General features: G+C 38.8%; 2 protein-coding genes across 17 annotated transcripts in view; one reads left to right on the top strand and one right to left on the bottom strand.

Moving 5' to 3' along the window:
* FUBP1 (far upstream element binding protein 1) overlaps positions 1-11,251 on the top strand; it is a 37,331-nt gene extending 26,080 nt beyond the window's left edge. The window contains exon 22 of one of the 2 annotated variants that reach the window (XM_074906438.1): positions 9,910-11,251. In XM_074906438.1, the coding sequence (XP_074762539.1) occupies positions 9,910-9,927 (18 nt within the window). In that variant the 3' untranslated portion in view covers positions 9,928-11,251. The remainder of the gene's footprint in view (positions 1-9,909) is intronic. The other variant, XM_074906442.1, reaches the window with a different exon arrangement.
* On the bottom strand, positions 446-24,321 carry NEXN (nexilin F-actin binding protein). 15 transcript variants are annotated; one of them, XM_074906431.1, is made up of 14 exons: positions 24,254-24,321; positions 16,440-16,521; positions 15,098-15,289; positions 14,882-14,963; positions 14,648-14,796; positions 13,292-13,333; positions 11,963-12,157; positions 11,700-11,870; positions 9,199-9,384; positions 5,050-5,250; positions 3,446-3,667; positions 2,181-2,366; positions 1,374-1,734; positions 446-1,267 (listed from the first exon to the last, which is right to left on the bottom strand). In XM_074906431.1, the coding sequence occupies exons 2-14, from the start codon at positions 16,464-16,466 to the stop codon at positions 1,254-1,256; spliced, it is 2,028 nt and encodes a 675-aa protein (XP_074762532.1). In that variant the 5' UTR covers positions 16,467-16,521; positions 24,254-24,321; the 3' UTR covers positions 446-1,253. The 15 variants fall into 15 exon arrangements, with proteins under 15 accessions (XP_074762532.1, XP_074762533.1, XP_074762522.1 ...); XM_074906432.1 differs by having other exon boundaries at positions 16,440-16,517; positions 24,254-24,308; XM_074906421.1 differs by lacking the exon at positions 24,254-24,321 and adding an exon at positions 23,699-23,916 and having other exon boundaries at positions 16,440-16,517.
* Between the last annotated feature and the right edge of the window lie 1,241 nt (positions 24,322-25,562).

Below are 25,562 nucleotides of genomic sequence, written 5' to 3'. Positions count from 1 at the left end.
AGGAAAGATATTGCAGCAACTAGTACTTCTGTGAATGAACATCACCCACATGAATGAAGCAAAATGTATTTATATGGTTATTAGGATAAATATTAATTCAAAACATCATGCAGCTTATTACCATTTTTTCCAAGATGCTTCTGAATTAACTATTTTATTGAGGCAAAAGAGTGACTTCCAATAGGTAACTGTACAAAAAGTAGTCATCAGATGCAACCACAGGAAGACTTCTTTTTGAAATCACTGCATCAATCTAATTTGCTGCAGCTTACCTTGTCTTTATGTTAAGGCTTATACATGTTCTTTTTAAATTGTGACTGTTGTTTGTAAAATTACTCCTACAGAAGCTTAAGCCACACAATTCAGATGGTGTTAGCACAATGGCATTAGTGTTGATACCAAGAGGTCTTAGAGAAAAATAGTAAATAGCCTTAAGAAGACAATGTTCAGAGATGCAGCAGTAAATTTATTGCATTAAGAAAGAACAGAGATTGAGAAGTCAGGCACTTTCTGAAAACATTTTTCTTGCTTCCTACCAACTTAGCTGTGATAGGCTCATATTTTGTCACCAACTATTCCCGTATCATTTAAGCAGTGAAAAATTTATAAGTTTTACAAGCAAATGTTTGTACTATAAAAGACTATTACAAGCCTTGCTGAGGTTGTTTTTACTTTTGGATTATCAACTGCATAGATTGATAAAAAGCGTAACAGTTTAAAGGCAAGCCCATTTTAAAACAAAAGAACTAATGCTCTTTGAAACAAAACAACAAAAGTGAGCAGTTACATAATCTTTTATTCTTTAAAAATAGTACACTGGGGTTTTTTAAAATTGTCTATAAGTATTTCCTTTTGCCAGTTCAGTGCCTCTGGGATAAAGTAAAACAGCTTAAATATTCAGTGGTCATGCAAAATATACCAATAGATTTATACTACTACACCAGTTTCCAGATTGTGTATTTAGCTTTATACGGTTACACAACTGTTGGTCTTCAGATGTGGGAACATTATTATAATTCATCTTTTTCCTTTAGTTGATCTTTCATACATTGATTCCTTCTTTTTAGCCTTCAATACCAATCTTTGTATTGAGCAAGAAACCTGTACACCCACAATTTGAAGGTTATTCTTATCTGATGCAGGAATGACAAATCAATGCATATCCTTGCTTTCTTTAGTTGGCCCCATCAGAGAAAGAGATGATGCAGTAAGAAAGTTTTGAGGGGAAGAAAGATTCCAGCTAAAGTAGAGCATTAGTAGTCATCAGCTAGAAAATAAAAGGGTTAAGAGAAACAGATAATTAGATTTTTTGGAATAGGAAAGATGCAAGAAGAATATTTGAGAATTAAGCAAACTAAAACGCTAACTCTTACTTTCAATGGTGAGAATACAGGTGCTAGCAGATGTGCCTCTGTTGTTGACTGCTTTACACATATATTCCCCTTCATCTTCTGGGAAGGTTTCTGGCAAGTAAAGGCAATAGGTTTCTCCTCTTTCAATGTATTGATAGTCCTCAGAGTCCTGCAACATTTCCCCCTCAAACCACCATGTAACTTCAGGTTTTGGTTCTCCAGTAATTTTAACTGTAAATCTCACTGGCTCGCCATCAACAACAGATGTGTTTTTCAGTGACTTCTTAAACCAGGGAGCTCCAGATCGAGCTTGATCCTCCTCATCTTCGCAAGTAGAACCATTAATAATACTTCCCTCTTCTTCTTCTTCCTCTTCCCTTTTCTGTTTTAAAATAAGTTGATTTAGAACATTGAAAGTGGCAATAGCAGTATGACTGCTAGCGATAGGTATTTTCTCAGAAACATGGTTTCTGTAATCAGGGGAAATGCTACACCTGTCCTCACTAGATAACATAATGCACTGAATCTGGATATGAAACGGACAGTAAAATGGATTTTAATGAGGCCAGAACCTCGGGGTAGAATACAGGCATGAATGCAGATTCCATTTTCAGACTATTCAAAAGGACCTTTCTTTGCAGTATTTCTCTCATACTCTTCAAGAATATGTGAAAACACCAAAAGCAATTTTACATTATTGCAGCAATTCACAGCAGCTGTTAAGTATAATGTTCCTTTTATCCCCCTGGCAGTGTTGCCAGCAGTGGTAATCAGATGCTAAGTTAAAGGACACTTAGGACTGAAGAAAAGGTACTTTCTAATTTATACCTTCTGTAACGCAGCATCAATTTCCTTTTGTTCAAACTGCATGCGTAGTAGTTTCTGTTCTTCAATTCTCCTCTGCTCCTCTTCTTCCCTGGCTCTTGCCATTTGCTCAAAACGGGCTTTCATGTTTACTTTATGAGTAAATGGAGCCTCGGATTTCTTGGCTGGTCTCACATCTACCTCCTCATCCTTGGGGAAAAAAAAAATTATAGTACTTACTACCTTTTAAATGTGTATGATAATAAAACTAATATTGCAGAGCAGTAATTCTTAACTGAGCAAAGCCACCCAGTCCTGTTTTTCTCAGAAGTTTGTTTAAGCTAGGGTTTAAGTCTCGTAACAATTTATCACAGGGAGAGGGCAAAATACTTGCAGAAGTAATTTCAAAAAAGTTACGTAGAAAAATACTTCTGAAAATTTATTTTCATACAGAAGTTGAGTACTGTCTTGTGTCAATGGTAAAACCTTAGTGACTTGACTTTCATGCAATGATATTATAGTAGTTTCAACTCAATGCAGGTTGACCTTACGAAAACATAATTGCAGTGTCAGTCATTAAAAGCTCAAAAACAAAGGACAGGCTTTGAGCTGGTACAGAAGTGACTGACTACTGTGGATAACAACCTTAGAATGAGACTCAGATCAGGCTTACTGACTGGCACTACTACATGATTATGTCATGAAAGCTCACATCAGTGTTTTGGGTCATAGAACACAGCGTTGATTTACTGGTTAGACTGATTCAGCTTCATTTCTTGTTTTTCCCCTCTGAAAAAATGTGACATGTTCCAGTCTGAAGCATAGATAAGTAGACATTCTCCTCTGCTCTACCCTGAGAAATTAGTGAAGATAACAAAAAGACTCTATTTTCAAACTGTTTTGTTTGGATTTTTTTTTTCCCTTAATTCATACAGTGGAATGAGTTAGAGTTTGGGAGGAGAAGCAATTCATGTGATGCTTAATTCTCACACGTGAATATTTCAAACCCACAGGCTGGTAGGTTTCAGCTTGTTACCATGCTGAATTGAGAACTTTGAACAGAAAAACAGATTTCTGCTCGACCAGATGACTGATAATAAACTGGTGCTGTTTCCTTTAGGGATGCTGAGGTGGGACCTCCTCATGCATCCAAAAGAGGGAACAGGAAAGAAGGGAAAAAATAATTTTGAAAATACAGCAGCCTTTGGTGAAAGCAGCAGCATTGTCCCCTCCTGGATCATTACTGTGCTAGTTGGGTATATCATTAACACACACAGAATGCAACCTACCTCTTGAAATTTTTCAGCTTCTCTTTCTCTTATTTCTTCATCCATTGCTCTTCTCTTAGCTCGCTCTTCTTCAATCTTCTTCTGTATTTCTTCTTGAGACAGTTGTCCTATTTTTTCAAACTTGCTTTTTAAGTTCTTTGCCTGAATAGAACCACTTCTTTTTAGCTTTATTAATTCTTCATATTCTTTGCTTAGCTCAAAAGTTTCAGACTCTTCTTCCAGCTGTTCAGAAATTACAGAATGTGTAAGATGGAAAATGCCCTAGTTATTTTTATCACCCGTTCTTCCCACAGATAGGTGTAACTTAATACACTTGAAGATCTCTTAGCTATTTGAAATTAGCAGAGACCTTTTTCCTCTAATTTTTTTTTTTTTCCTCATTCTCAGGATTACTGTGTTTGTATTGCATCTTAACTAGGTACTGATTTCAAAATATCTTGCTTGAATGTACCCTTATGTTTAAGTATTGCTGTCAATAAACCACAAACTCAAAAAACCAGGCACCTAGCAAAACAAAATACTTACCCTGGATCTGTAATTTACCTCTCTGCTTTACTTACAATATGATATGAAATAATTTTCTAAAGTAACAGCTACTTTGTTAAACAGAAAATTATTACTTTTTTAAATTCAGTAAAAAGCAAGTGAGATTCCAGGATATCATGGCTGGAAGAGAAATGGCAGTTCTGAATCCTGTAGTCAAACCACATCCGAAGCTGTAACTGTTGATACTTTACTCCCTCTTTTTATGACCTCTGACAGCAAAGATGTATGTGCATTTTAGCTGGACGTCCCCATCTCTCCCTTCTTCCCCAGGATGTGTAATACAAAATTTACTTGTCAGGTTAAAAGCTAGAGCCTTTACTACTCACTCCAGCTTTGCTTAACAAAAATAAATATATATATAAATAATGAAAATAAATTACACATATATAAACCAATTATGAAAGTAAATAAATGTAATCCTCTAACATTCAAAAGGGAATAATAAAGAATTGCCACCCACAGTCAGATCAAATTGAAGTGTGAAGTTCACAAACATGTTTTAGATGTCTGGTATGCAAAGCAAATTTTGTGTGTGATTTTTAAAATCAGCTGTGACAGTCTTCAAACCCTTGATACACTAATTAGAAATAAGTTGAGGCCACTGTAACTCTTTCCTAATTAGTTAACACAGCATTCCCTTGAGGAAAAGCAAGAATTTTGCTCTCTTCTACATTCATTTTTGTATTTTCACTTGGGAACTAGGTGTTTCTGTCGTCCCAGTATTATAAATATTACATAATCATTTTAGTAATACTGTAGAATTTTCAGAAGTGACTAAAATTAAAAATTTGAAATTGTGTTTTTACCTTAAGGGTGGCAATGGATAAAAGCATTTTAGTGGTAGATTAGTGATGAAAATGTATCTTATTAGACACAATCTTATGTTTTTAAAATATTTTTTTCTATTTTTCATTCTTTTCACATAATACTGATTTAAAATTCCTTTTGAAGGATCTTCAGTTACGGTCTTAAACTTTGAGATTTTAGTAATTAACTGAAATGATCTATCTGTTATTTTTTATTCAGAACACGCTTAGCATATCCTTATATATACAGACCTCTCCCATTTCTTGTCTTAACTGTTGAAATTCTTGTTTTTCCATTTCCAACTTTTGCCTACGCTCTTCTTCTGTGCGTCTCTTTTCTTCTTCCATTTTTTGTCTCAGCAACTCCTCAAAATTTATTTCCAGTTTACCAGGTATGAGGGATTCTTGAGAAACTGTTTTAAACATTTCTGGTGATTCATCATCCAGCACCTGCTGGGAATTCAGAGCATTAATGATACATTCTGAAGGTACCTGTGATGAAATCTCAGCATTGCTCAGACAAAGATAACCAAGTATTTTGCCGCATCTGCCACAATATAGTAAGATGCAATATGACGTGTGGGTATTCTTCTGATTTTTGGGAGGGATTGTGTTTGGTGCGTTTGTTTGACTTTTGCTCTTTATTATTGCAATCCTAAACTTTCATAATGAAGATTATGTTAATTAAAATGCAGTCTTTCTTTGCAAGATGATGGAGATGATGTCCTCTAAATGCAGTCTGGGGACCTGAAACAGTTCATTCCTGTTTATTTCACAGAATATCATTAGAAAAAGTACTTGTGTTTTAACTTCCATTGCTCTTAACAATGAAGTACATATATATATCTGTAATCTTTTTTGAAGCAAATTGAATTATATTCCTGTTATTAAGCAATGTTAGTATTCCCAGTAAGGATAACTGAACAGAACTTTCTGCAGGAAACTTTCCTTCTGCACAAATCAGTTATGCTAGGTTATGTTGCCAGTTCATTACTTCGTACAACCCCAAAGCAAGGGCTTCCTCCTCTCCCAGTCCTCAGGCTTCACAGAAGGGTTGGGCTTTGGTCATTCATGAACAGTTTGCTTATTCTGTAGACTAATTCACAGAAGATGGTAGGGCCTAGGAAAGGCAAATTACATCTAAAAGCAGGGAGTGTAAGAACAAACGTTTTTGTCAGACTGAATTTGCTGAAGCAAAGCATGACTAAAATATGAAACCGTATGATACGAGAATGGCCACGTAGCATGACAGTCTGAGTTATGCAGGAAGATTTTAAAATAACTTTTTGATAAAACCTATATAAATGTATGTTTGTGCATGTAACTATGTAAATTTATTAACAGAGGTTGTTTCAGCAGGAATGTTCTGTAGATAAATGTGAGTTGAGCTCAGATACTGATCTAGAACTGTGTGGTGATGTGGCTTTTCGTACTGTTTAAGTGGGGCATGTTTGAAAAGCCTTGTGGCAAACATGGGAGAGCCCAATGTGCCTTAGACTGTGTAGGCATTCGTGAAGTAGTAATTGGTCAAGTGCTAAGAAAGGATTAGAGAAGCAAAACTGAGAAAGTGTTTTGACTAACTATATAAAGAAGCAGAAAATAAACATATTTTTTAAAAGATTTTTTGGCACTCCCTTTTCATTCACTTACTGCTGTTTGTGCTGTCTTAGTTTGTAACACTGTCTTGATTTACTTTGCCTATATCCTTTTTATTTATGACTGCTCTTTCAATAGTTTTTTTTGCCCAATCCCACTCAAATACTGCTATTCACTATAGATGCCCTTCAGGTTTTCCCTCCGAGTAAGCTTACAGTTGGACTTGCCCCACCATTCCTTCCATTCTTCATTCGTTTTACATAATATGAGCATATTTGTTGAAACAAAGCTGTAGACTTATTTCCTGTAATGAAAACAATGCATAGCCACATGGTTTTCAGAGGCTAGCTACAGCTGAATTAGCAAAGAAATGTGAAAGTCTCTTGCTTGTGATGCATTAGTTCATATGCTTATCACTTCAAAAAGATACAGAACCTAAGTGAATAGGAGAAGCATTAATTCAAAATTTACCAATGCATGCATGTACAAACATTAAAAAGCTGTCTATGTGAGCAAACTAGCAGCTGTCTATTCTGTATTTTTGAATCTAAATTATGAAAAGACAGTAAGCCAAGTTATTCCTGGTTAAAAAACACAGGAAAAAATTGAGGTGAAGTGTGGGATGCACAAAACCCTTGTGGTTAGTTCAGTAAATATTTTAGCCTATTTTGTGAAGTGAGACCATACTTTTTTTTTCTGCAGAGTGGGAACAGATGGTAGTGAGAAACAGTCCTGTAAAAACCATAGTTTGCAGCACAGTCAATCAGTTTTCAGTGGGCAATGACTGATACAAAGTAGAAGATTTTTTTTTGCCCATGCTAAGACAGGTTCTTTATGCATTCTCCAATGGAAAGAGACTGTCAGGACTGAAAGATGAATGCTTCAGTCTGAAAGCAATCACACTGATGACGGGAAGCATGGAAGTATAAATGTAGCACAAGTAAATGAAATAGGGAGATCCTTCCAAAAGGAGGTGACATTTGTGTTTTCCAGCAACAATATTACTACTTCCGCGTCTGTATAATTTGAAAACTAAATTAAAATTAGTAAACATGAAAAAGGTTCTAAAATAACTACTTAATGCTTAAATTATAAACTGAATGTGAGGTTTTACTGCTTTTGAAAGATGACTAATGTTCTTAAAATGTTTAAAAGCACATCTACATTGTGTAGCTGCGGAAAGTAGAGGAAGCACAGGCTTATATTTTCTGTTATAATGGAAAATGTGGTGTTCATATTCAGGATGCTAATGAACAGAAAACTTTCAAGTATGTATATGCTGAAAATACATTTTCAGTTAGTTTTTTTTTAATTACTGAGCATCTTCACTGTCTGCAGTTACAGTGCAATCACAGACTCCCTACTGCATCTAATGGATTAAACCCTGTTTAATCTGTGAGATTTTTCTTGCCTGGACACTAGAGTTTAGGTTCTTGCTACGTTAAGGCAGAAGAAAGCAATTCTTAAGAAAGCAGGAAAAAGCAGAAGACAGAACCTACTTTCTTTGCTTTCCCTTATTTGTCTGCTGACTTTTCATAAAAATTGTAATTGCAGAAGTCCAGTAGCACTCATTTATTTTTTCTTCTAGTGGCTTTAGCTTGTTTTTCTCACTTTGGAGGTATGGACAGACATTACTTTCCATAATTGCTTACCAGTTGCAGTATGCATTTACATTGTAGTTTCACTAGGTAGTCTTTCAGTGTAGAGGTCTTTGGCCCAGTTTTCAGGCAGAGGGAGCACTGCTAGCAATATTAGTAGTCATACAAAGTTTTAATTTGTCTCACAAGCAGTGCTTTGAATGGTGAGGAGAATTTTATTAGGCGTATGCCGTGGATCTCCCCAATAAAAGCACAGAGGGGAACAGGAAGACGCTGCTAGTTGAGGGGTTATTCCACAGTTCTGTATAGCATGTCTCGTCCTTCTTTTGAAATGAACAATACTTAGTTTTAGTTGGTATTTGTGTATTTTAATATTGTATTTCCTAACATCCGCCAATAAGTATCTGACATACCCAAAAGCCTGATGAATCTTGAAGCTAATGGAATGAGCATGAAGATTACAGTGAAAAGCTCCATGCTAGTTATTTTCTGCAAACAATGTTGTTGCCACCCTCTGAAATTGGGCATCTTTCTCTGCTTTCAGGTAGTGTCAGTATGTCAATCCTAGGTCCCTGAAAATTTATCTTCAGTATAATCTTCACTCAAATTTTGGAAGTCATTGCATATCACAGAAATCTGTATTTCTCTAAGGAGATTCTGTATTACAAATTTTTCTAATGGTAAATGTCACAAGTTACTTTTCTGTTTTTCTGAACAAGCAATGAAACACAATGAAAACATCAGTTAGCAGAGTTTGGCTTCCTTAATTTTTCCTTCTTAAAGGGCCACAGATGACTAAAATTTGTACTTGCAGTGAGCACTTACTTTTCTGTTATGCCATTAATGCTGTTTTAGCTAGTAAGAGCCGAGTGGTGGACACCCTGTAAAGGTAGGAAGATAAACTTGGAGGAGTAAAAGGAATTAGCGAAATTTTTTTGCTTTCCAGGTTTGTTGTATCTAGCCTATTAATACCCATTGGACACAATATCTGGTTTTTACTAGTCTATTTGAAATCCTTTCTAGGCTTGCTGTGAGGAGGGATTGTTCTGTGATGATTTTTGGTAAATGAACTTGATTACTACCTTCTAGTAAGTAGTGAGGTGAACTAATTAACAAAGGACTTGAAGAATGTATTCCCAGAGCTGCTTTCCTGTTCATTTCAGACTTAGGTAAAAATTCAACTATATACTAAACAAAAATGCCATACCATGTTCTTCCTTGCTTCAGCAAACGCTCTTTTTTCCTCTTCTATGCGTCGTCTTGCATCTTCTTCTGCTTTCTTCTTTTCCTCTTCTCTCCTGTGTCTTTCTATTTCCTCAAAACTGAGTCTGAGTTTACCAGGACGGAATTCTTTAACAGAATTTTCAGATTCTTCGTCGCCACCTTCATTTATCTTCAGAGAATAGGGAGAGGAAAAAATAGAAAGGACTTATCCAAACATAAAAATATTCTCTATAATAAATAAACAAAAACTCCATTAATTTCTTTCTGATCTTTTATTCGTGTTCTTTTCTCCTGTGGGAAAAATAAATCAAGAGTTTTGTTCCCTTAAGAAACATTTTAGTCTTGGCTTTACCCAGGGGAGGGAGAAAAGAAACATATTCAGTATCCTATATATAGCTTCTGTAATTTTAAAAAACCTGTTAAGTGTAATTTAAAGAACAATGTGTTATCAGGGAACAGCTGAACATATTTTATGGTCTCAGGTTGGATCATTTACTGTAAATCGCTCCCTATTCACTTTCTTTACATCACTTTCATAGACCTTTATACCATCAAGTCTTTTTGTTTGCATATAAATTGTTTTCACCAATGCACACACCAGTTAAAAAAATGCTGTAGAGTTTTATAGCAAAACTAAATCAATTATCATTTTGCTATTACTCCAGACTGAGATTCTTGTTTCTTTTCTTTGTAGACATTTAATCATCACTGAAGAATGGGAATTGAGATACTCTGATCTATTCAGTATTGCTTGTCTCTAGTGAACACTTACCTGCTAAGAGAAGCCTGTGGTTTGCAAACTGCAATCAAGAACAAAAGAACGAACCATCCTCAGAAGACATCTCAGAGTGCTTTACTTGTTAATGGAGGAACTGGACTGAGAGCTGTCAGAGTATTGCTAATCCAGATTTCTGTATACTGCAAGCAGCCCTGGGACTGGTATGTGGAGTAGCCAGTTAAGGGAATTACAGAAATCTTTTTTTGGAATTTACAGGGAAAAAAGAATCGAAGGAAAATGACTGCTGAAGTCTTCCTTTAAGAAAACTTTTGACTTTAAATTTTGACAACCACTGATATCAGATAAAACTGCATGTTAGAAAATTTCTTTTGAGGTAGAGAATTTGTAAATTATATTACTTGGTTAATAAATGCATATATGTAAGGGTGGGAGACGTGAACAAAACTTCAGTTAGAATGACTGGTAACTCCATTAAGTTCTCTCTCCTTCATTTTGTTCCCTTTTCTCCTTCACTGGTATTCCCTGCCCAACCCCAAATAAAAAGAAAAAAGTGCATTACTGATATAATGTCAAGGTGATTGGTGTAGAAAGGTTAAGTGATTTGTTGAAGGTGGGGGTGGAGAAGTAAACCACAATTTGGGCGTCTGCCTAAACCTGGAACCTTCTCACTTTGGAGCAGTTGGGAATTTCAGTGTTTCAGCTTTCTGGAGGTTCTGTGGTAGGGTTTTTTTTCCTAGAGAATATAAACTTCTTGCATGTTTTTGAAATATAGGCAATATAGTGATCCTGATCTGTTTGTCCAAGAATGTTCATTCATAATTATACTCTGTTTAAGTTAGTAAATTCCTAGAAATATATTTTTGAAGATTTCATGGAAGATTAAAAACTCATTTCTCATTAATCTTCTTTGTATGTGAATTAACAATCATAATGATCATGATTGTACAGGGGAAAGATACTTAAATACAGAACTTTAAAAATGCTTTTGGAAATGGAGTATGGTAAAGTGAGGAAATATAGAACTAAGCTATCTGGTATATCTATGTTAATACTAAGTGTATGATTCCTTTAGCATGATCAAAGAACAAACTATAGTGAGGTCTGCTTATAGTTGATCTAAAATAAGTCTGGCTTATGATAAAGAACACATGGAGGCAGTTTTGCAAGTAATATAAAAAAGGAACGGTGAGCTACATTTCAAAAAATTTGGGGCTTAATCTAGTAATTTCTAGTATATTGTTGTTTATGTCAATACATACAAGAGAGATGACCTGTCTTTTTTCATAAGACAAAAGTTGTAACTGATGTATTTATCATATTTATAAATAAATATGAGAATAAGAAATAGCATTCTGTAACTACAGAATGTTTTAATCAAAAACTGGTAACTGAAACATCTTGAAGCACTATTTAAGAACAAAACAGACAACTAATTATCTTATTGAGGACTTACGGCTTTAAGGTACTACAGAGTGTAGATCTAAAACCTGTTAAGATTGCTGATGAATTTAAAACACACAAATTTCCTGGTTTTACTAAAAGAATGTCTAAAGCATTATGCCACGGTGTTTACTGAGTTAGACCTAAGGTTAAAAATACATCTTTCAAAAATTAATTTTCAGACACTTAACAGCTTGAAATATAGTGAAAGGAATAAGAGAAAAGAAGGATCAGATACAGGAAAGAATGTAAAATCACATCCTATGTGAAAATTCTGTAACGACATGAACAAAACATGTATCTACCATTTGCTGTCTAGCTTCTTCAAAGGCACGTCTCTCCTCTTCTAAACGCTGTCTTGCTTCCTCCTCCGTTTGCCGCCTTTGATTTTCCTGTCTTTGTCTTTCAAGTTCTTCAAATGTTACTTTCAGCTTACCAGGAGACAGTGGCTCTTGTTCATTGTCTTCATTTTCACCCTGTGTCAGAAAAATGAAATAGTCATATCTTAAATAATAGATATTTATTTCTTAGTTTGGGTTTGTTTTTTTTTTTTAGATGAGTGGTTTACCATGACAAACGAAAGGCACTTGGTTTCCTTAAGGGATTGGTTTTGTTCCTCATATTTTAGCTTCAATTTTTCATCATGTCTCTCTCGTTGTTCTGCTCTCTCTTTTTCTGTGTTCTCAAAGTTTATTTTCATCTTCCCAGTTGTTTTGGTGGGTTTTACGGGCACTACTGTAACTAGCAGTGAATCATCCCCTTCCTGTCCAAAAAGATAATTATATTTTCATAATGCTTGACTTCTAAATAGAGTAATTTCTTAATGAAACTGCTGTTTTCACCTGCGTGCACAAAAGCTTCCAAAAGAATTACTTGCATTGAATATTAACCACAAGAATAAACCCATCTGCCTATGGCAGTCACTAGTTTTCTCATATCTGAAGAGCATCAAGACTGAATTATTATATTTTAAACATAACTACTGATAAACTCCTTAATTTCTTTACATATTTTCATTAACTGTTAGTTGTAAATATTCATGGTTTGGAAAAAAACAGGTGAAATTTTGAATACATAGCAGTTGTAGCCACACTGCTTCCACTCTTGTATTTACTACATAAAGGATATACTGCAGTTGGAATAAGCTAGTAGTTCTAGAGAGCAATATTTCATTTGTCAGGCAGAGTAATTTTTTTGAAGAATGTTGCTGCTTCAAAGCTATTTTCACAACTTACTTGCCAAAATACATTTTACCCGTTTGTTTTTTTTTTTCCCACAAAATACCATGATTAACAGGGATACTGTCAAATAACTTAAAACTAATGGGTTTTGGGTTGAGTGTTTTTTTCTTCTTTCCAAAACTGTAGTAGGAATGTGATTTTCTTGTGTTAGTGAAAGACAATAGGACCTTTGGACCTAGTTCTTTGAAATTAAACATTTATTTGCAATATTTCAAATCCAAACCCATACTGTAAATTAGTCAATTAAAAAAAAAGGGCCAAGTGAGGTGTTTAAACGTCTGTATATTGACAGAATCCCCTTTTAATTTCAAGTTTAAGGCAAAGAGCTTTTAAGATTATACTTTCTAAAGCCAGAGGACTTACAGTATCATTACCACTATTCCTCAAATCATGCTGGTGGCTTTGAGTATATATATTTTAGATGTTTTTAAATAACCACAAAGTATTCACAGTGCAGACTCTTATTTCAAACTTAAATAAACTGACCTAAAGTACAGACATATAGTTCCATATACTTTAAAAATCTGTTAGCTCCTTGGTTGAATTTTAATTAACTATTTGTGTGACATTTTCTAAGTCTTCCCAGCCCAAATTACAATTATAAAACAAAGTGAATAAAAATGTAAGTGAGCATTTCTTTAAAAAAATCTGATTACCTCAGCTGCTGATTCAGTTCCCGTATTGTTAAAGTCATCAATCTATTAAATGAGAATTTCATATGATTACATTACTTCGGCTCTTTGCCTTAGATTTGCAAACACAGAACTGGAAATTCTTTTTGTATCAGTGATACACATGTAGCACTTAAATTCACAGAGGTGGTAATGATTGAACCTTTGTTGGAATACTTCAGATAGGTTAGCTTGTTGAGGAGGAGGGAACATGACATAAAACATCATACAGAAAGTACACTAAAGCATTCTTGACACTTCAGTGATGAACTGAGAAGAGTATTCTTCATTTAAGCATTCCAGAATTGTGTAAAAAAACCCCAAAAAACAAAAGCTAAAGCAAGCTCATTGATTATTACTCGATTCAAGTGACATTGTCTTTCCCTGAACTCCTGAAAAAAGCCTATTGCTGTACTTGCTTCATATGGTGTGTTTACATGTTACTGTCTAACATACTTTCTACAATTCTACATCATATGTACTTCTGCCTTTCAGAGTAGATTAAACATATGCTAGATATATTTCCAGTTAAAACTACAGTTTTAACAGCGTTAAAATTCTTAGTAGAAAATACCATCCAAGTCCTTGTTGAAAACTGACTCCTCCTATAGCACTGTTTTTCCTTTCTTACAACAAAAACAAACCTAAATTAAGGTTATATAAAAATTTCCTGATGGTTCTAGTCCATCATTTAGACATTCACTCTCACTGAAATATTTGCAGCACTGAAGAAAACTTACAAAAGGAATTAAATAAGATATGCCAATGCAAAATCCTGCAGAAGACAGTATTTGCTTTATTGGCATGAACAGAAGCTAGAATCCATTCATATATATATATATATGCAGTAAAAATTCGCAAAGTGGCAAAGGAATAAAACATGACCTCGATCTTCATGATTAATGTTTTTTACTGCATTAGTATCTTCTTAGTTTTGCCTGCCAGTGGCATTTTCTTATTTCTCCTTGCTTGCCTTAGTTCATCTGTCACTGAAATGTATTCACTAACATATAAGTAAAAATTGTCTGAAGGGTTGATAAAATGTAAGAAACATTTTCAAATTAGTAAAGTCTATAAACTCTTGTATGCATATGACACCAAAATTTCTGCCTGACTCACATTCCTACCAGGTTTATGCCTACCTGGTTTCATCTGTAACTCAAAGTTTAGTGCTTAAAAAAACCGGTACTGTAAAGAAATGAGGATTCTCTGAACATTATTCCCCACTTGTAAATCACTACTTTCAGAAATCTTAAGATCAAATCTTTCTGATCAATACAAAACTTTTTTGTGTCGATTATTTACAATTACATCCTGACTACTGTGATCAGATGAACATACCTCCTGTGCTTTTTTTGCTAATTCTCTCTGAATTTTTCTTTTCTCAATCATATCTTGTTCAATTCTGCGCTTTCTTTCTTCTTCCATTCTTTTTCTTTCTTCTTCTTGCCTTTGCTTCTCCATTTCTGCAAACTTGCCTTTCACAGTTCCTGTGAATATAAACACACAGTTCAGTAGTTACATCTAATACTTACCCAGTGAATTATGTGGCCTTTAAAGTCGGGCCTATCTTACCTATTAGTTTTGGAACATAACCTTTTTCTATTTTAGATGATTTTGTGTCATCATCTTCATCAGATCCAAGCAGTTCTTTCATCTAGTTGATGAAACACAAAGTAAACTGTTTTTATACCTTAAATAAAATTCCAATATTATTGTCTTAATGTGAAAAGATTTTCACATATTAAATTGAATATTAAAATAATACAAAATATTTGCAAAGAAAATAACCTCCTGCTTTCTCCTGTTCCATTCTCTCTCTCTAACGTATTGTTCTTTTCTTCTTTGCTTTTCATCTCTAGATCTCCTTTGATTCCTTTCTTCCCTTGCTTTCTGCATAGCTTCAAATTTATCCTTTACATCACCCTTGTGAAGTTTGGGCACATAGGATTTTTGGATGGGTTTAGATGAAGAAAGCAGAATCTTGGTGAAGACAGAGAAGAAATGAAGATAAGAAAAATAAGGTTGAAACAGATGGACAGAAATATTCTGATTGGATTAGAAAGAATGTAAGAACATAAAGCAGAAATGCATTTGGGGTTATGAACTTTGTGCCACTAGCCATCATCGATTAAGCATCATTGTATTTGTTCACAAATACTAATAAATACTAAAATATCAAAAACATTTAGCATTGTATTACACAGACTATAAGTGATTGTAAGGAATAGCTACATACCTAAGTATATGAACGTACATTTTCAGTAACTATGGCTTTAAAAATGAGATCTAGATTTGTATTGTTGCTTTCAATCATAAGCAGTCACCAAAGAGCCTCTCTACCCCTAACATTTAAAATAGATATAAAGACATAGACATATAATACAATATGTATTTCTTTTGGAACACTTCAACAGCCATATATGGTTTTAAAACAAATAGTATTATTTGTTCACTTAAAACTTCCAATTCATTATATACTTATGTTTTAATATTTAGAGAAGCTCGGAAGTCTGGTGATTTCATTATATGAAGTGCCAAGTTCATTGGACTTACAGGACTCTGATACAGCTGACAGACACTTCTTTGCCAATGCTTACTGTGTGAGTGTCCAAACAGTAAGAGAAGTTCCCACTTATCAGAACTACTGTGAAGTTTTCTCTCTTTTTACTGTAAAGACTACAGGAATGCTTTTAATACAGTAATGCTGAAAAAAACTGGCTAAAAACATTCCATGTTTCATATTTTCCACCTAAGCCAATAGTTTTTGTTCCTGTTGCTCACTGAGTCTATGTAGAACTATTTGAAGTAGCCTAATATTTACATTTTAGAATTAGATGTGAATGCTGCCCTGATTTCCCCCCCCATATTTTAAGTTTCTTTGTATCTTATTATCTTTATTCTACCCTCCTCTTTCATATTTTTTTAATAACAGCTATAACATATTTCACAAATTCCATCAAACCAGATAGTTTCCTTAAGCTACTTTCAAGTGCCCTTCCATTGTCTTAAAGTAACAGCAATACCAGCAGACTTTTTTGTTTGTCTTTTACAATGGTTTGTAATTACTCTTTTTGCAAGCAACAGTTGTAAATGACTACATTACTTCGATTACTTTAAAATTGGTACATACCTCGGTTTTCTGTGCAATGTCATTCATGGCTACTGTATTGTGCTCTGCACCTGGTATGTTTAAGATTGCTTTCAGTTTCTACCTGAAAGAAACAGTTGTAGTTATATTCCTTTCTTTTCCTTTTAAATGATGCTTTAACCATCTTCCTGTAAATAAGTTTGCATAGGCTGAAATCGATGTATCACAATTTCATTTGGTCCTTTGAGGCTTTTGAAGACATCAATAGGTTCTAAGTATGCAACACCAATTAAAAGAACAAGCTTATGATTCACTATTCATGCTCGTAACTCCTCTATATAGTCCTTGATACTGGTTTTTAATTTCCATTAAAAAAAAAAAAAACAAAAAACCCACAACAAAAAACCTAAAACACAAAACCTTGGAGCCAAGCTCTGGCTGCCCTGGCTGGTGTGTTGCGAAACTGTTTTTCTCAATACTCATGCTAGCAGAAAGGAACGTGCTCTGCACCTCTGCTGCTCGGCTTCAGCCTTCGGTGTGAGCCAGCGAGCTCAGGCTGAGTGAGGTTTGTGGAGTGCTCAGGCCAAAACCCCACAGGCTCCTGGAGCCGCTGCTGGCGGGGGAAAGGGCCTGGTGGCTGGCGGAACCCACCTGCGCGTCAGGGACGCAGCTGGATCTGCCCAGGTGAAGGCACTTGCCTGAGTCTCAGCCGGGCGGGCACCTCTCTCAGCTCTTCATCCAATACGTGAATACAAAATAATGCTTTCCTTTCTCCTAGGACTATTCTAGGAAAAACCAGTTCTAGAAACTATGAAATGAGTTAGATAAGCCACATACATACCTTAAGAGAAAGTATTTATATCCTTTAATTGTGGGCTGGAAATTGCACTGCATTTTTTAAGAGAAAAGCATTACAAATTTTAAGTTATACTATATTTATTAGGAACCTAACTGAAGGCACTTCAAGTTCAGGGCAAGCCTTTTTCCTTTTTCTTTTTTTTTTTTCCTTTTTTTTTTTTTTAAATCATCGGGTCTATCAGAAGTTGTGGGAGAAAGGAAATCACGACATGACTCCAGCACCACTGCTGTCTGTACTGTACCAATGCCCTGAGTCCCAGGCGAGCCTAAAAGCTCAGTGTGCTAAACGGTGCAAACAAACTGACTTAAAGGCTCAAAGTAAAAAGGCTGGAAAAGTAGCTTACTCCTGGAAGGGACTTGTCATTTGTGGTTTAGAGGAACTGAAGTCAGGGCATTTCATGATTCAGAAAGCTAAGTTTACTGGTCTTAGCCTTTAAGTTCTCTAATTCTTAATTATAAACATAATAAACATGGGAATTTTTATGTGGTGCTAAAAATAAAGAACATTAAGTGTTATTTTCCTATAAGCTTTTCAAAAATACACCAACATCATCAATACTCACTGGTGCTGCTGTAGCTATACAGATGGAGTGCGATTCTTAGATGTCTTGGGATGTTTTTCCCAATGAAAGCAGTCACAACATAAGAAACAAGACCATTTAGCTACCAATCCCTGCCCAGATTTACAAATGCCAAACTCTTCAGCTTTAACAGAGATGTTCTGGAGAACATTTAGATGTTCCTTTTCAACAAGTGAGTATGGAAAGTCATTCCCCTCCGAATCAAAGTTGACAAATACCTCGTTTGCAGACTGACAGAAATCTAAAGCGTTTGTCACTTGCGAACACATGAACATAAAATTACTAAGTGCTAGTTCCTATTTAGACTGTTTCAGATTAGCAGTAGCATGTTAAAATTCTGTTGTGTCTAGAAAGGCAGATAATTTCACCAGCATTCTTGTGGCGTCAAGGTCCCTATATACTTTAATATGCATGTGTATATTCTGCAGCTGGGTTTGCACTTGGTAAGCTTTAGCTTCATGCACTTAAGTGAAATCTACTTTGTGATCAGTATAACCTTAAAACTAGTTAAAATCTTCTGATTTCCTCATTTTTCTAAGGAGCTCTTAGACAAGTTCTTATCTGTTCTCTTCTTTTGCTACTCTGTTTTTTTATTTTCTTCTTCCCTACTTGTGGCTGATAGCCTTTAGCCTTGTACTTCAAATACAGAAGCTGAATAAAGGGTCTACTACGTGAACCCATCAGAAGACAAAGGAGTGTCATACACTGGTACAATTCATGCACTGAAGTAGCCTGGGATGTAGAGACCTTCTAGCCTTCATACAGGGCTAGTATGTAACATGTAAGGCCCAAAAGTTAAGTAAGGAAAGTAAGGCCCACAGATAAACTTTCACAAGGAATTCCACTTCACCTAAACACCTCAAGTGAAGGCTACTACTAACCTTCACTACACCAACATACCCTCATCTAGATGGCTTCATCTCAAAGTCCTTTGAAAACTGACTATTCTAAAGCCTGATTTGCTTATGTGCAATTAATTGTAGGAAGATTATGTTTACAAGTCTGGGAACACACTTCAGCTTTTGAGCTTTCAGATCAACTTTGTCTTGAACCTTTCTGATAGTTCCAATTACCTGAACCCCCTGACAGTGTCACTAAGATTGCTGACAGCAGTGAGACCTACCTTCAAATAACAAGTCTGAAATTTTCTTGAAAAGTGAAAATGTTGGAAGAAATTTCCTTTGCAAATTCCTGCTGTCTGAACTTCTAAAAATGTGCCAGTCCAACAGGTTGTGGGCCTTCAAGATGGGAGATAAGTTTCTGCCATTTGGAATACTGCCATATCTGCTATTACTTTAGGCTACCTTTCAGTTCTTTGGCATCACTAACTCTTAATATGCTTGAAGGTTAGCCAGCTGGCTCTAAGACATTTTGCATCTGCAAGTCATCCTACCTCCACCTTTGATGGTAAAAGATATGGATATAAAGCAGTAGGGCATTACTAAACATGATACCACCCATGTTTGCACTTTCATCCTTCCCCATGGCAGTTAAACCTCGAGCAGGAACAGCAGCAGGACCCTGCCTCAGGCACCCCTCAAGGCAGATGAGTAATTTCCAATAAAGACAATCCAGAATCTTTAAGAAAAAAAACCAAAAAGCACTCCTTGAGTTTTGGCTTCAGTCTATGAGGCGGTGACCACTGCTTCAGAACAACAACAAATTGAAACTCCTTTGTACCTGCCTTATCGTTAGGAGAGGATACACACAATGTATCGTTGCTGAGAAAACAGAAGCAGGTAAGCCAAAGAAGTCCTGACACCTACAAATCACAGAAGAACAGTGCCTTCATCATCTGTCGAGAGCTTCGCGCAAAGTATGCAGTGATAAATTTCCCAACCCAAGAAACTTTGACCTACTAATTGTCTTTTTAGGGAATGAACTAGTTATATTTTTAAGTTGTGTGTATATATATATATATATTCTTGTTTTGTAGTATGAATTTTCCCACAGAGTTCATCCAATACAAGTAATGTTTATTCTTTGAGGCAACAAGAGTCTACCTGGTATATGCACTTACCTCAGAAGAGATTTGTTCTATTATGAAGCTGACCAATCATAATATTCAGTGTCATCTTTTATTTCCTGAGATCAACTTATCTCATGAAAAGCTGTAAGAGCTCCTCATTGAAGCTTCCCACTCAGAAAAATACCAGATTATAATGTCAAACACAGCCATGATCGAAAAATGAATTCATCTTGTTACCAGGCTTTTCTTTGCCTATCCAGTCTCATCACTTTAGCATTCACTTGACACTACTCTATTTTTTTTTCTCTCCACATTTTTACCTTCTTACGATTAAAAAAGTATCTCAGGAAATGTTAGTCTGGTGTTATAATGTTTATACAGAAAGTAATGGACCGCAGTTCCACATTCAAAGGAGGTCTACCTTGAGATTTTTCCTAGAAGTGAAATTTAACCTCCATGCTTTGATTAGTATTACTACCTCTGGAACTGAATGGAAGAGAAAATGCCATTCCTAGAATAAATTGACTGGCTGTAATGCTGAGAGTGATCTCAAAGAAGTTTTGAGTGAAAATGTAATACAAAACCAATAATGTGTAGGCAACTAGGCAATAGATTAGAAACATGCTATAAAAAAAAAATCAACTGTTTTCAAACATCTTGTTTGCTGTAAATGGGTAAGCTATCACCTCTGACATGTTTTGATTTGTTATGATCATAGCACTTTTTCAACTTTTCACACAGATTTCCTAAAACCTTACTTTAGCAAAATAATCAAAGTGAACAAAGAAAACCATTAAGGGGACACAGAAGTTTTGATGGCTCACAAATCCCAAAATCCATCTCCTTAAGTTCAGTTAATTTCAATTTCTGGAAGGAGGTCAGAGTTCTCAATTGATCAAAAAGTGTTGTCCAGCTTTAACCAGATAAAAACCCTCCCATAAATAATATTTCCCTTCATTAGAAAACATAGAAGTTCTTGATTTTCAGTGGCATGATTAACATCCTCACATGAGACACAGGAAAACACCAGCATGTTCCTGAACTAAATACTACTCTTTACAGTAGGAGTACAAAGCCAGGACTTTAAAAAAAGTCTATTTCCTCTGTGATTCCTCCTTTCGGGAGGCCCCCCTGCTGTCCTACGGCTACTGTGAGTTATAAATAAGCCCTTCACGGCACAGTCTAAGTTACGTTTACCATCTGTCTCTTCTTTGTGATCTACTTGCAGGGAAGACTCCATTATATAAGAAAACCATATTGTGAGAGTTGGAAACTCACTACTTGCAGCCAAAGCACTCAGAAGAGGAAAACACAGTCCACAGTGTCAAAATACTTAATGAAATACTAAATAGAACTGGAAAGAGGAGGAGAAAGAGAGCAATGTTCAGCATTTATGTCCTTACTGTAATTCGTCTGGAATGACACTGCCAGTTGTTGTACTAAATTACAGATACTAAAGCAGCTACTAAAATTATCGTGCATAGGGGAAGATTCTGAACTGGCATAAACCATGAGCGTCACTGAAGCCAATGAGCTATGACAATTAACACCAGCAGTCTAAACTCCACATTTTGTAAAATACAAAACTACTCCCACTTGCTTGTATTTCCTTCATTAAGTCTTCATAATGAAAGACTAGAATGCTTACCAACAACTGACCCAGATAATTCAATTTTATACACAATCTTTCCCTCAGTCTTTGAGTTTATTGCACTTCATCATCTATTGAGAGTCTCATATTAGGGTAGAATAGTCCTTGCAGATACGATGTTATTAATAAAAATATTTATTATAAAGGATTTTGTCTATGTCTGTTTATATAACCATAAATGCTCTTAATGTGACAGTGCCATGGAGTCCAACTGCTGTGTTAAAAAAATAAAATCACCCTTCTCTGTAGAAAAGATCTGTCTGTTAATTCCTTGCTCTCTTCAGGTACTATTATGGGGTACATAGGCTTGAGAGCAGACGTAGTGGGGGCTGAGAGGCTGCTCTGCTATGGGGGAAGCCCTGCTGAGATCTTCTGGCCCATGATTTCATGTTCCAAGATATCTGCTGATCCTAATCAGGAGTGGCAGTAAATTGTGAACCGAGGTTCGCAAGGGAATAATCAGCATATTTTGCCCCATGCCACAGGTCTTCCAATTCCCGCTGTGTCACAGCAGAAGAGAAACAGTATGGTTTGAGCTCAACTCCGGTTGACTTCACTGACAAGACTTTAGAGAGCCAGGTACTGAAATGTGCGACAAAATACTGGACATGAAGCACTACTGCAGTTTGCTTCTTCCCTTCTCCGATGACAGGACAGAGCCTATCTGCCTCTCCTCTGAAATCCTCACGGTCAACTCAGGCTGACCACAGTGGTGGTCACTGTGCCCGTGCTATGCCTCTGCCTCAGAGGAGAGGTCTCCTGCCTTCCAGGAGATAAGCTGCTGTTTCCACTTGACCAGAGCTGCTCTGCTGGTAGTACTGGTGCCAGTAAAAAATGGATAGCGTGTAATACCTTCATGTGAGCGGGTGCAGCTGCCTTCAGCACACGGCAAAGGGTCGCTCCTATTGCTGCCCGAACTGCTCTTCCCCGTCGTAAACCTCCGTTTTCCCACAGCGAGCTTCCCCAGGGCTCACATGGCACTGCTCCTTGTTAAAGGAGTTTCAAAGCTGAATGTCCAAGTATGGTAAATGACAGATTGTCTGACTCCTTTCACTGAGGAAACTACTAATTTAAAATATTCTGGAGGCAGTTAGAGAAGGTATTTCTTAGACACGTCTTAAACCATCCACCCGGTTCTTGCATTTCACCAGACTGTGCCTTCTACGTATACTAGACATACCCTCGTACTTCTGTAGGTTCCTTAATGCACTTGGCCCTCTTATAAGGCTAATTATTATTTTACAATTTCATTTCGTTGGAGCTCTTCATTTTTCGAGGAGCTCTTGGGTCTCTTAAGACCTGAGATCTAAGATTGAGTACTATCTTCTAGCATGCAGCTACTTGCTGATTAATTTTCAAAATACTACTAGGTTTCATTAAACATGCTTTTTTTTCGCAGATGCTCATTGCGCGAGCAGAAGCTCTTATTTACCTAAAACAAACTTGATAGCAAATCACTCGTAAGCTGTCACGGAAGCCCAATATTTTCTTCCCAGCCAGGGCCGTCAGAGTCATCGCTTCAGGCTGAAGCAGAACCTACAAACGCACACACACACACAGTACGCCCTCGCTGCTGAAGACCGCACCAGCAAAGCCGAACTCCTCTTTACGTAGAGACATGTGGTTTATGAAGAGGAGCGATTTTCAAACAACTTTCATTAAACGCCCGCCCCTGAGAGGAGGCAGCCTTCCAAGGGAGCCCGCCCGGCACAGGCTGCCCGACGGCGGCCCCGGCTCCCCGGCGGGATTCCCCGGCGGGCACAAGCTCTCCCTCCCTGCCGCGATCGCATTTAAACTCGGCTACGAGCCGCAGCCGCCGTCCCGGGGGCCACCAGCCGCCGAGCCCCGGCCGTGCGGGGACGCCGCGCCCCCGGGGGAGCCCCCGCCAGCCTCGCCCGGCGCATCCCGCCGCCTCTGCCCCGCGCGGCCCCTCGGCCGCCACCCCCCGCCCGGGGGCGCCTCGGCGGCGGCCCGCGCCCCCCCCGGTGCCAGGGGGCCGATTCTCCCGAGGGGCCTCCGGGGGGCAACCGGGCTCCGCGGCGGCGGACGGAGGCGCCGCGGTCGCGGCGGGTCCCGCCGAGCGGCGGGGGGTGCGGGGGGGCCGTGGGGGGTGCAGCCCGGGCCCCGCCGCACGGCGGGGGAGCGGGGCAGCGGAGCGGGGCAGCGGGGCGGGCCGGGCTGTGCGCGGCGGGGGAGCCCGCCCGAGGCTCCGTCCCTCCCGCGGCGGCGGAGCCGCTCTTACCTGCGAGCGCTGCCCCGGCGCTGCGGCTGGGCGCGGTGCCGGCGGGCGGGAGCGGAGCGGCGCGGAGCGGAGCGCCCCTTGGCTGCGCCCGCCGCCCCGCCGCGCCGAGTTTCCATAAAAGTCGCGACGCGCGGCCGGCGCCCGCATTCCAGGCGAGCCCCGCGCCGCGGCAGCTGTCCCGGCCCCGGCCCCGGCCCGCCATGCCCGGCCCCTCGCCGCGGCGGGGGGCGCAAGCCCGGCCGCGCCGACAGGCACCCGCACCCCCCCGCCCCGGACAGCCGCCCGGGCCAAGAGGCTTATTTTGGGCTGGAAGCGCCACGGAGCTATAAATAACCGGGGGAGGGAGGCAGCCCCTCGGCCGCGCCGTCCCGGCCGCAGGGCACCGCGCCAGCGGCGGGCGAGGGCTCCGCGGAGGGGCCGGGGACCCGCCGCCCGCCCTTGAGCTCAGGCGGCGGCGCCGCGGCGGCTCCTCCGCGGCCACATCCCCGGAGCCCAGCGCCTGCCGAAACGGCCGGGAGCCGCCCCCCCGGCGGCCAAGGGCCACCGCGCACCTACCGCAGCCTCCGCGCTCCCGCCCGGCCCGCACCGGCGCCGCCGGCAGCCGCTGGGCCGTGCCCGGCCCCCGGGGAGGCTTTATAGCCGCGGCCGGCGGGTTACGGCCCAGGGAGAGCCACCGGCTAAGAATAGCAGCGTGACAGCCCGCCGGGGCAGCGGGGAGGAATCCCGCTGGTGCCGGACCTGCGAGACGGAGCGTGCGCTGCGCTCACAGCAGCGCCTTTCTCTGGAAACTCTACAAAGCAGAGGCAGAAACATGACTTTATGACATCTGAATACATTCCTTTTCCTGCCTAAAGATGACTGGTTTCCTGCACGTTCCACTGCAAGGTCTCCAGTGCAGGACTCTCTCCTTCCTATCTCACCCCAACTGTGTCCGCCACACTGGAGCCCAACTTCCAGCTGGATTATCAATATTAGGACGATAAGCACATGACCTTAGGCTTTGCAAATCCGAGCAACGGCCAGCAAAGTCAAAACATAAAATCTGTTTGTTGAAGGTCGGCGCAGAGCGTTGCCCTAGTACCCCCCTCAAAAGCACTGCACTCATGTTTCTGAAGCAAAGGCACAAGATTTCAGCTTTCGGCTCTCAGTAAAATAACAGTTTTCAGCAGATGAACGCATACATAACACATACATAACCAAATTCGGGCAGATCAAAGCATATATACACTGCCCTTCTACAGCAGTAAGGATTAGACACTTTACATTCTCTGTTTCATTATTTATATTACCCCACAGAGGAAGTCTTATTCCACAACTGGACCTCACTGGAGCAGTTTGGTTTGGAAATAACCCCGAAAAAACTCATCTCCTAAAAGCGAGAAAAGAGGCCACAGGCACAGAGAGATGAATGCAACTGAACCATTCTGGTGAGAACCATCAGCAGGGATGGGGCCCGCTGCCCCACCACGGCCCGTGTCACACCACCCGCACACTGCCTGCAAGCCACGACAGCCAGCCCCCGGTTGGGGGTTTCTTCATTTGTTAAGGTGTCCAGCCAAATCACTTTGTGACTTCCAAGACTAGAAACAGCAATATCTGGCTTTTTGGTGGATCACTGGCCTATGAGTTGACAATCTATCAATGCTGCGGACCATTTAATAGAAGCAAAATTAAACAGGCTGACAAAATCACTTTAAAGTAGACAGTTCAAAAGATGTTCCCATTTCATTTTTTTCCCCATGTATATAACAAATTTTGTAATAGCTGTCTTCTGTTGGATTTCAGGGAGCAACTTCCAACTTCAAGATGACTAACTGGTCTCAAAACTCCTGCCATATTAAATAATTTTGCATTAGATTTCAAG

Source organism: Athene noctua, chromosome 5 (genome assembly GCF_965140245.1).
Source record: "Athene noctua chromosome 5, bAthNoc1.hap1.1, whole genome shotgun sequence".
Classification (NCBI taxonomy): Eukaryota; Metazoa; Chordata; class Aves; order Strigiformes; family Strigidae; genus Athene; species Athene noctua.
The sequence above is the reverse complement of the archived record's forward strand: the minus strand, read 5'-3'. Positions and strand labels throughout refer to the sequence as shown.

Coding starts and splice junctions, on each gene's coding strand:
- NEXN (XM_074906421.1), bottom strand. CDS start 23,845: ATGCGGGCGCCGGCCGCGCGTCGCGACTTTTATGGAAACTCGGCGCGG. Junction 2,367..3,445: donor AAGCTGAAAAATTTCAAGAG/GTAGGTTGCATT, acceptor TTTTTCCCCAAG/GATGAGGAGGTAGATGTGAG. Junction 1,735..2,180: donor TTGATGCTGCGTTACAGAAG/GTATAAATTAGA, acceptor ATTTTAAAACAG/AAAAGGGAAGAGGAAGAAGA.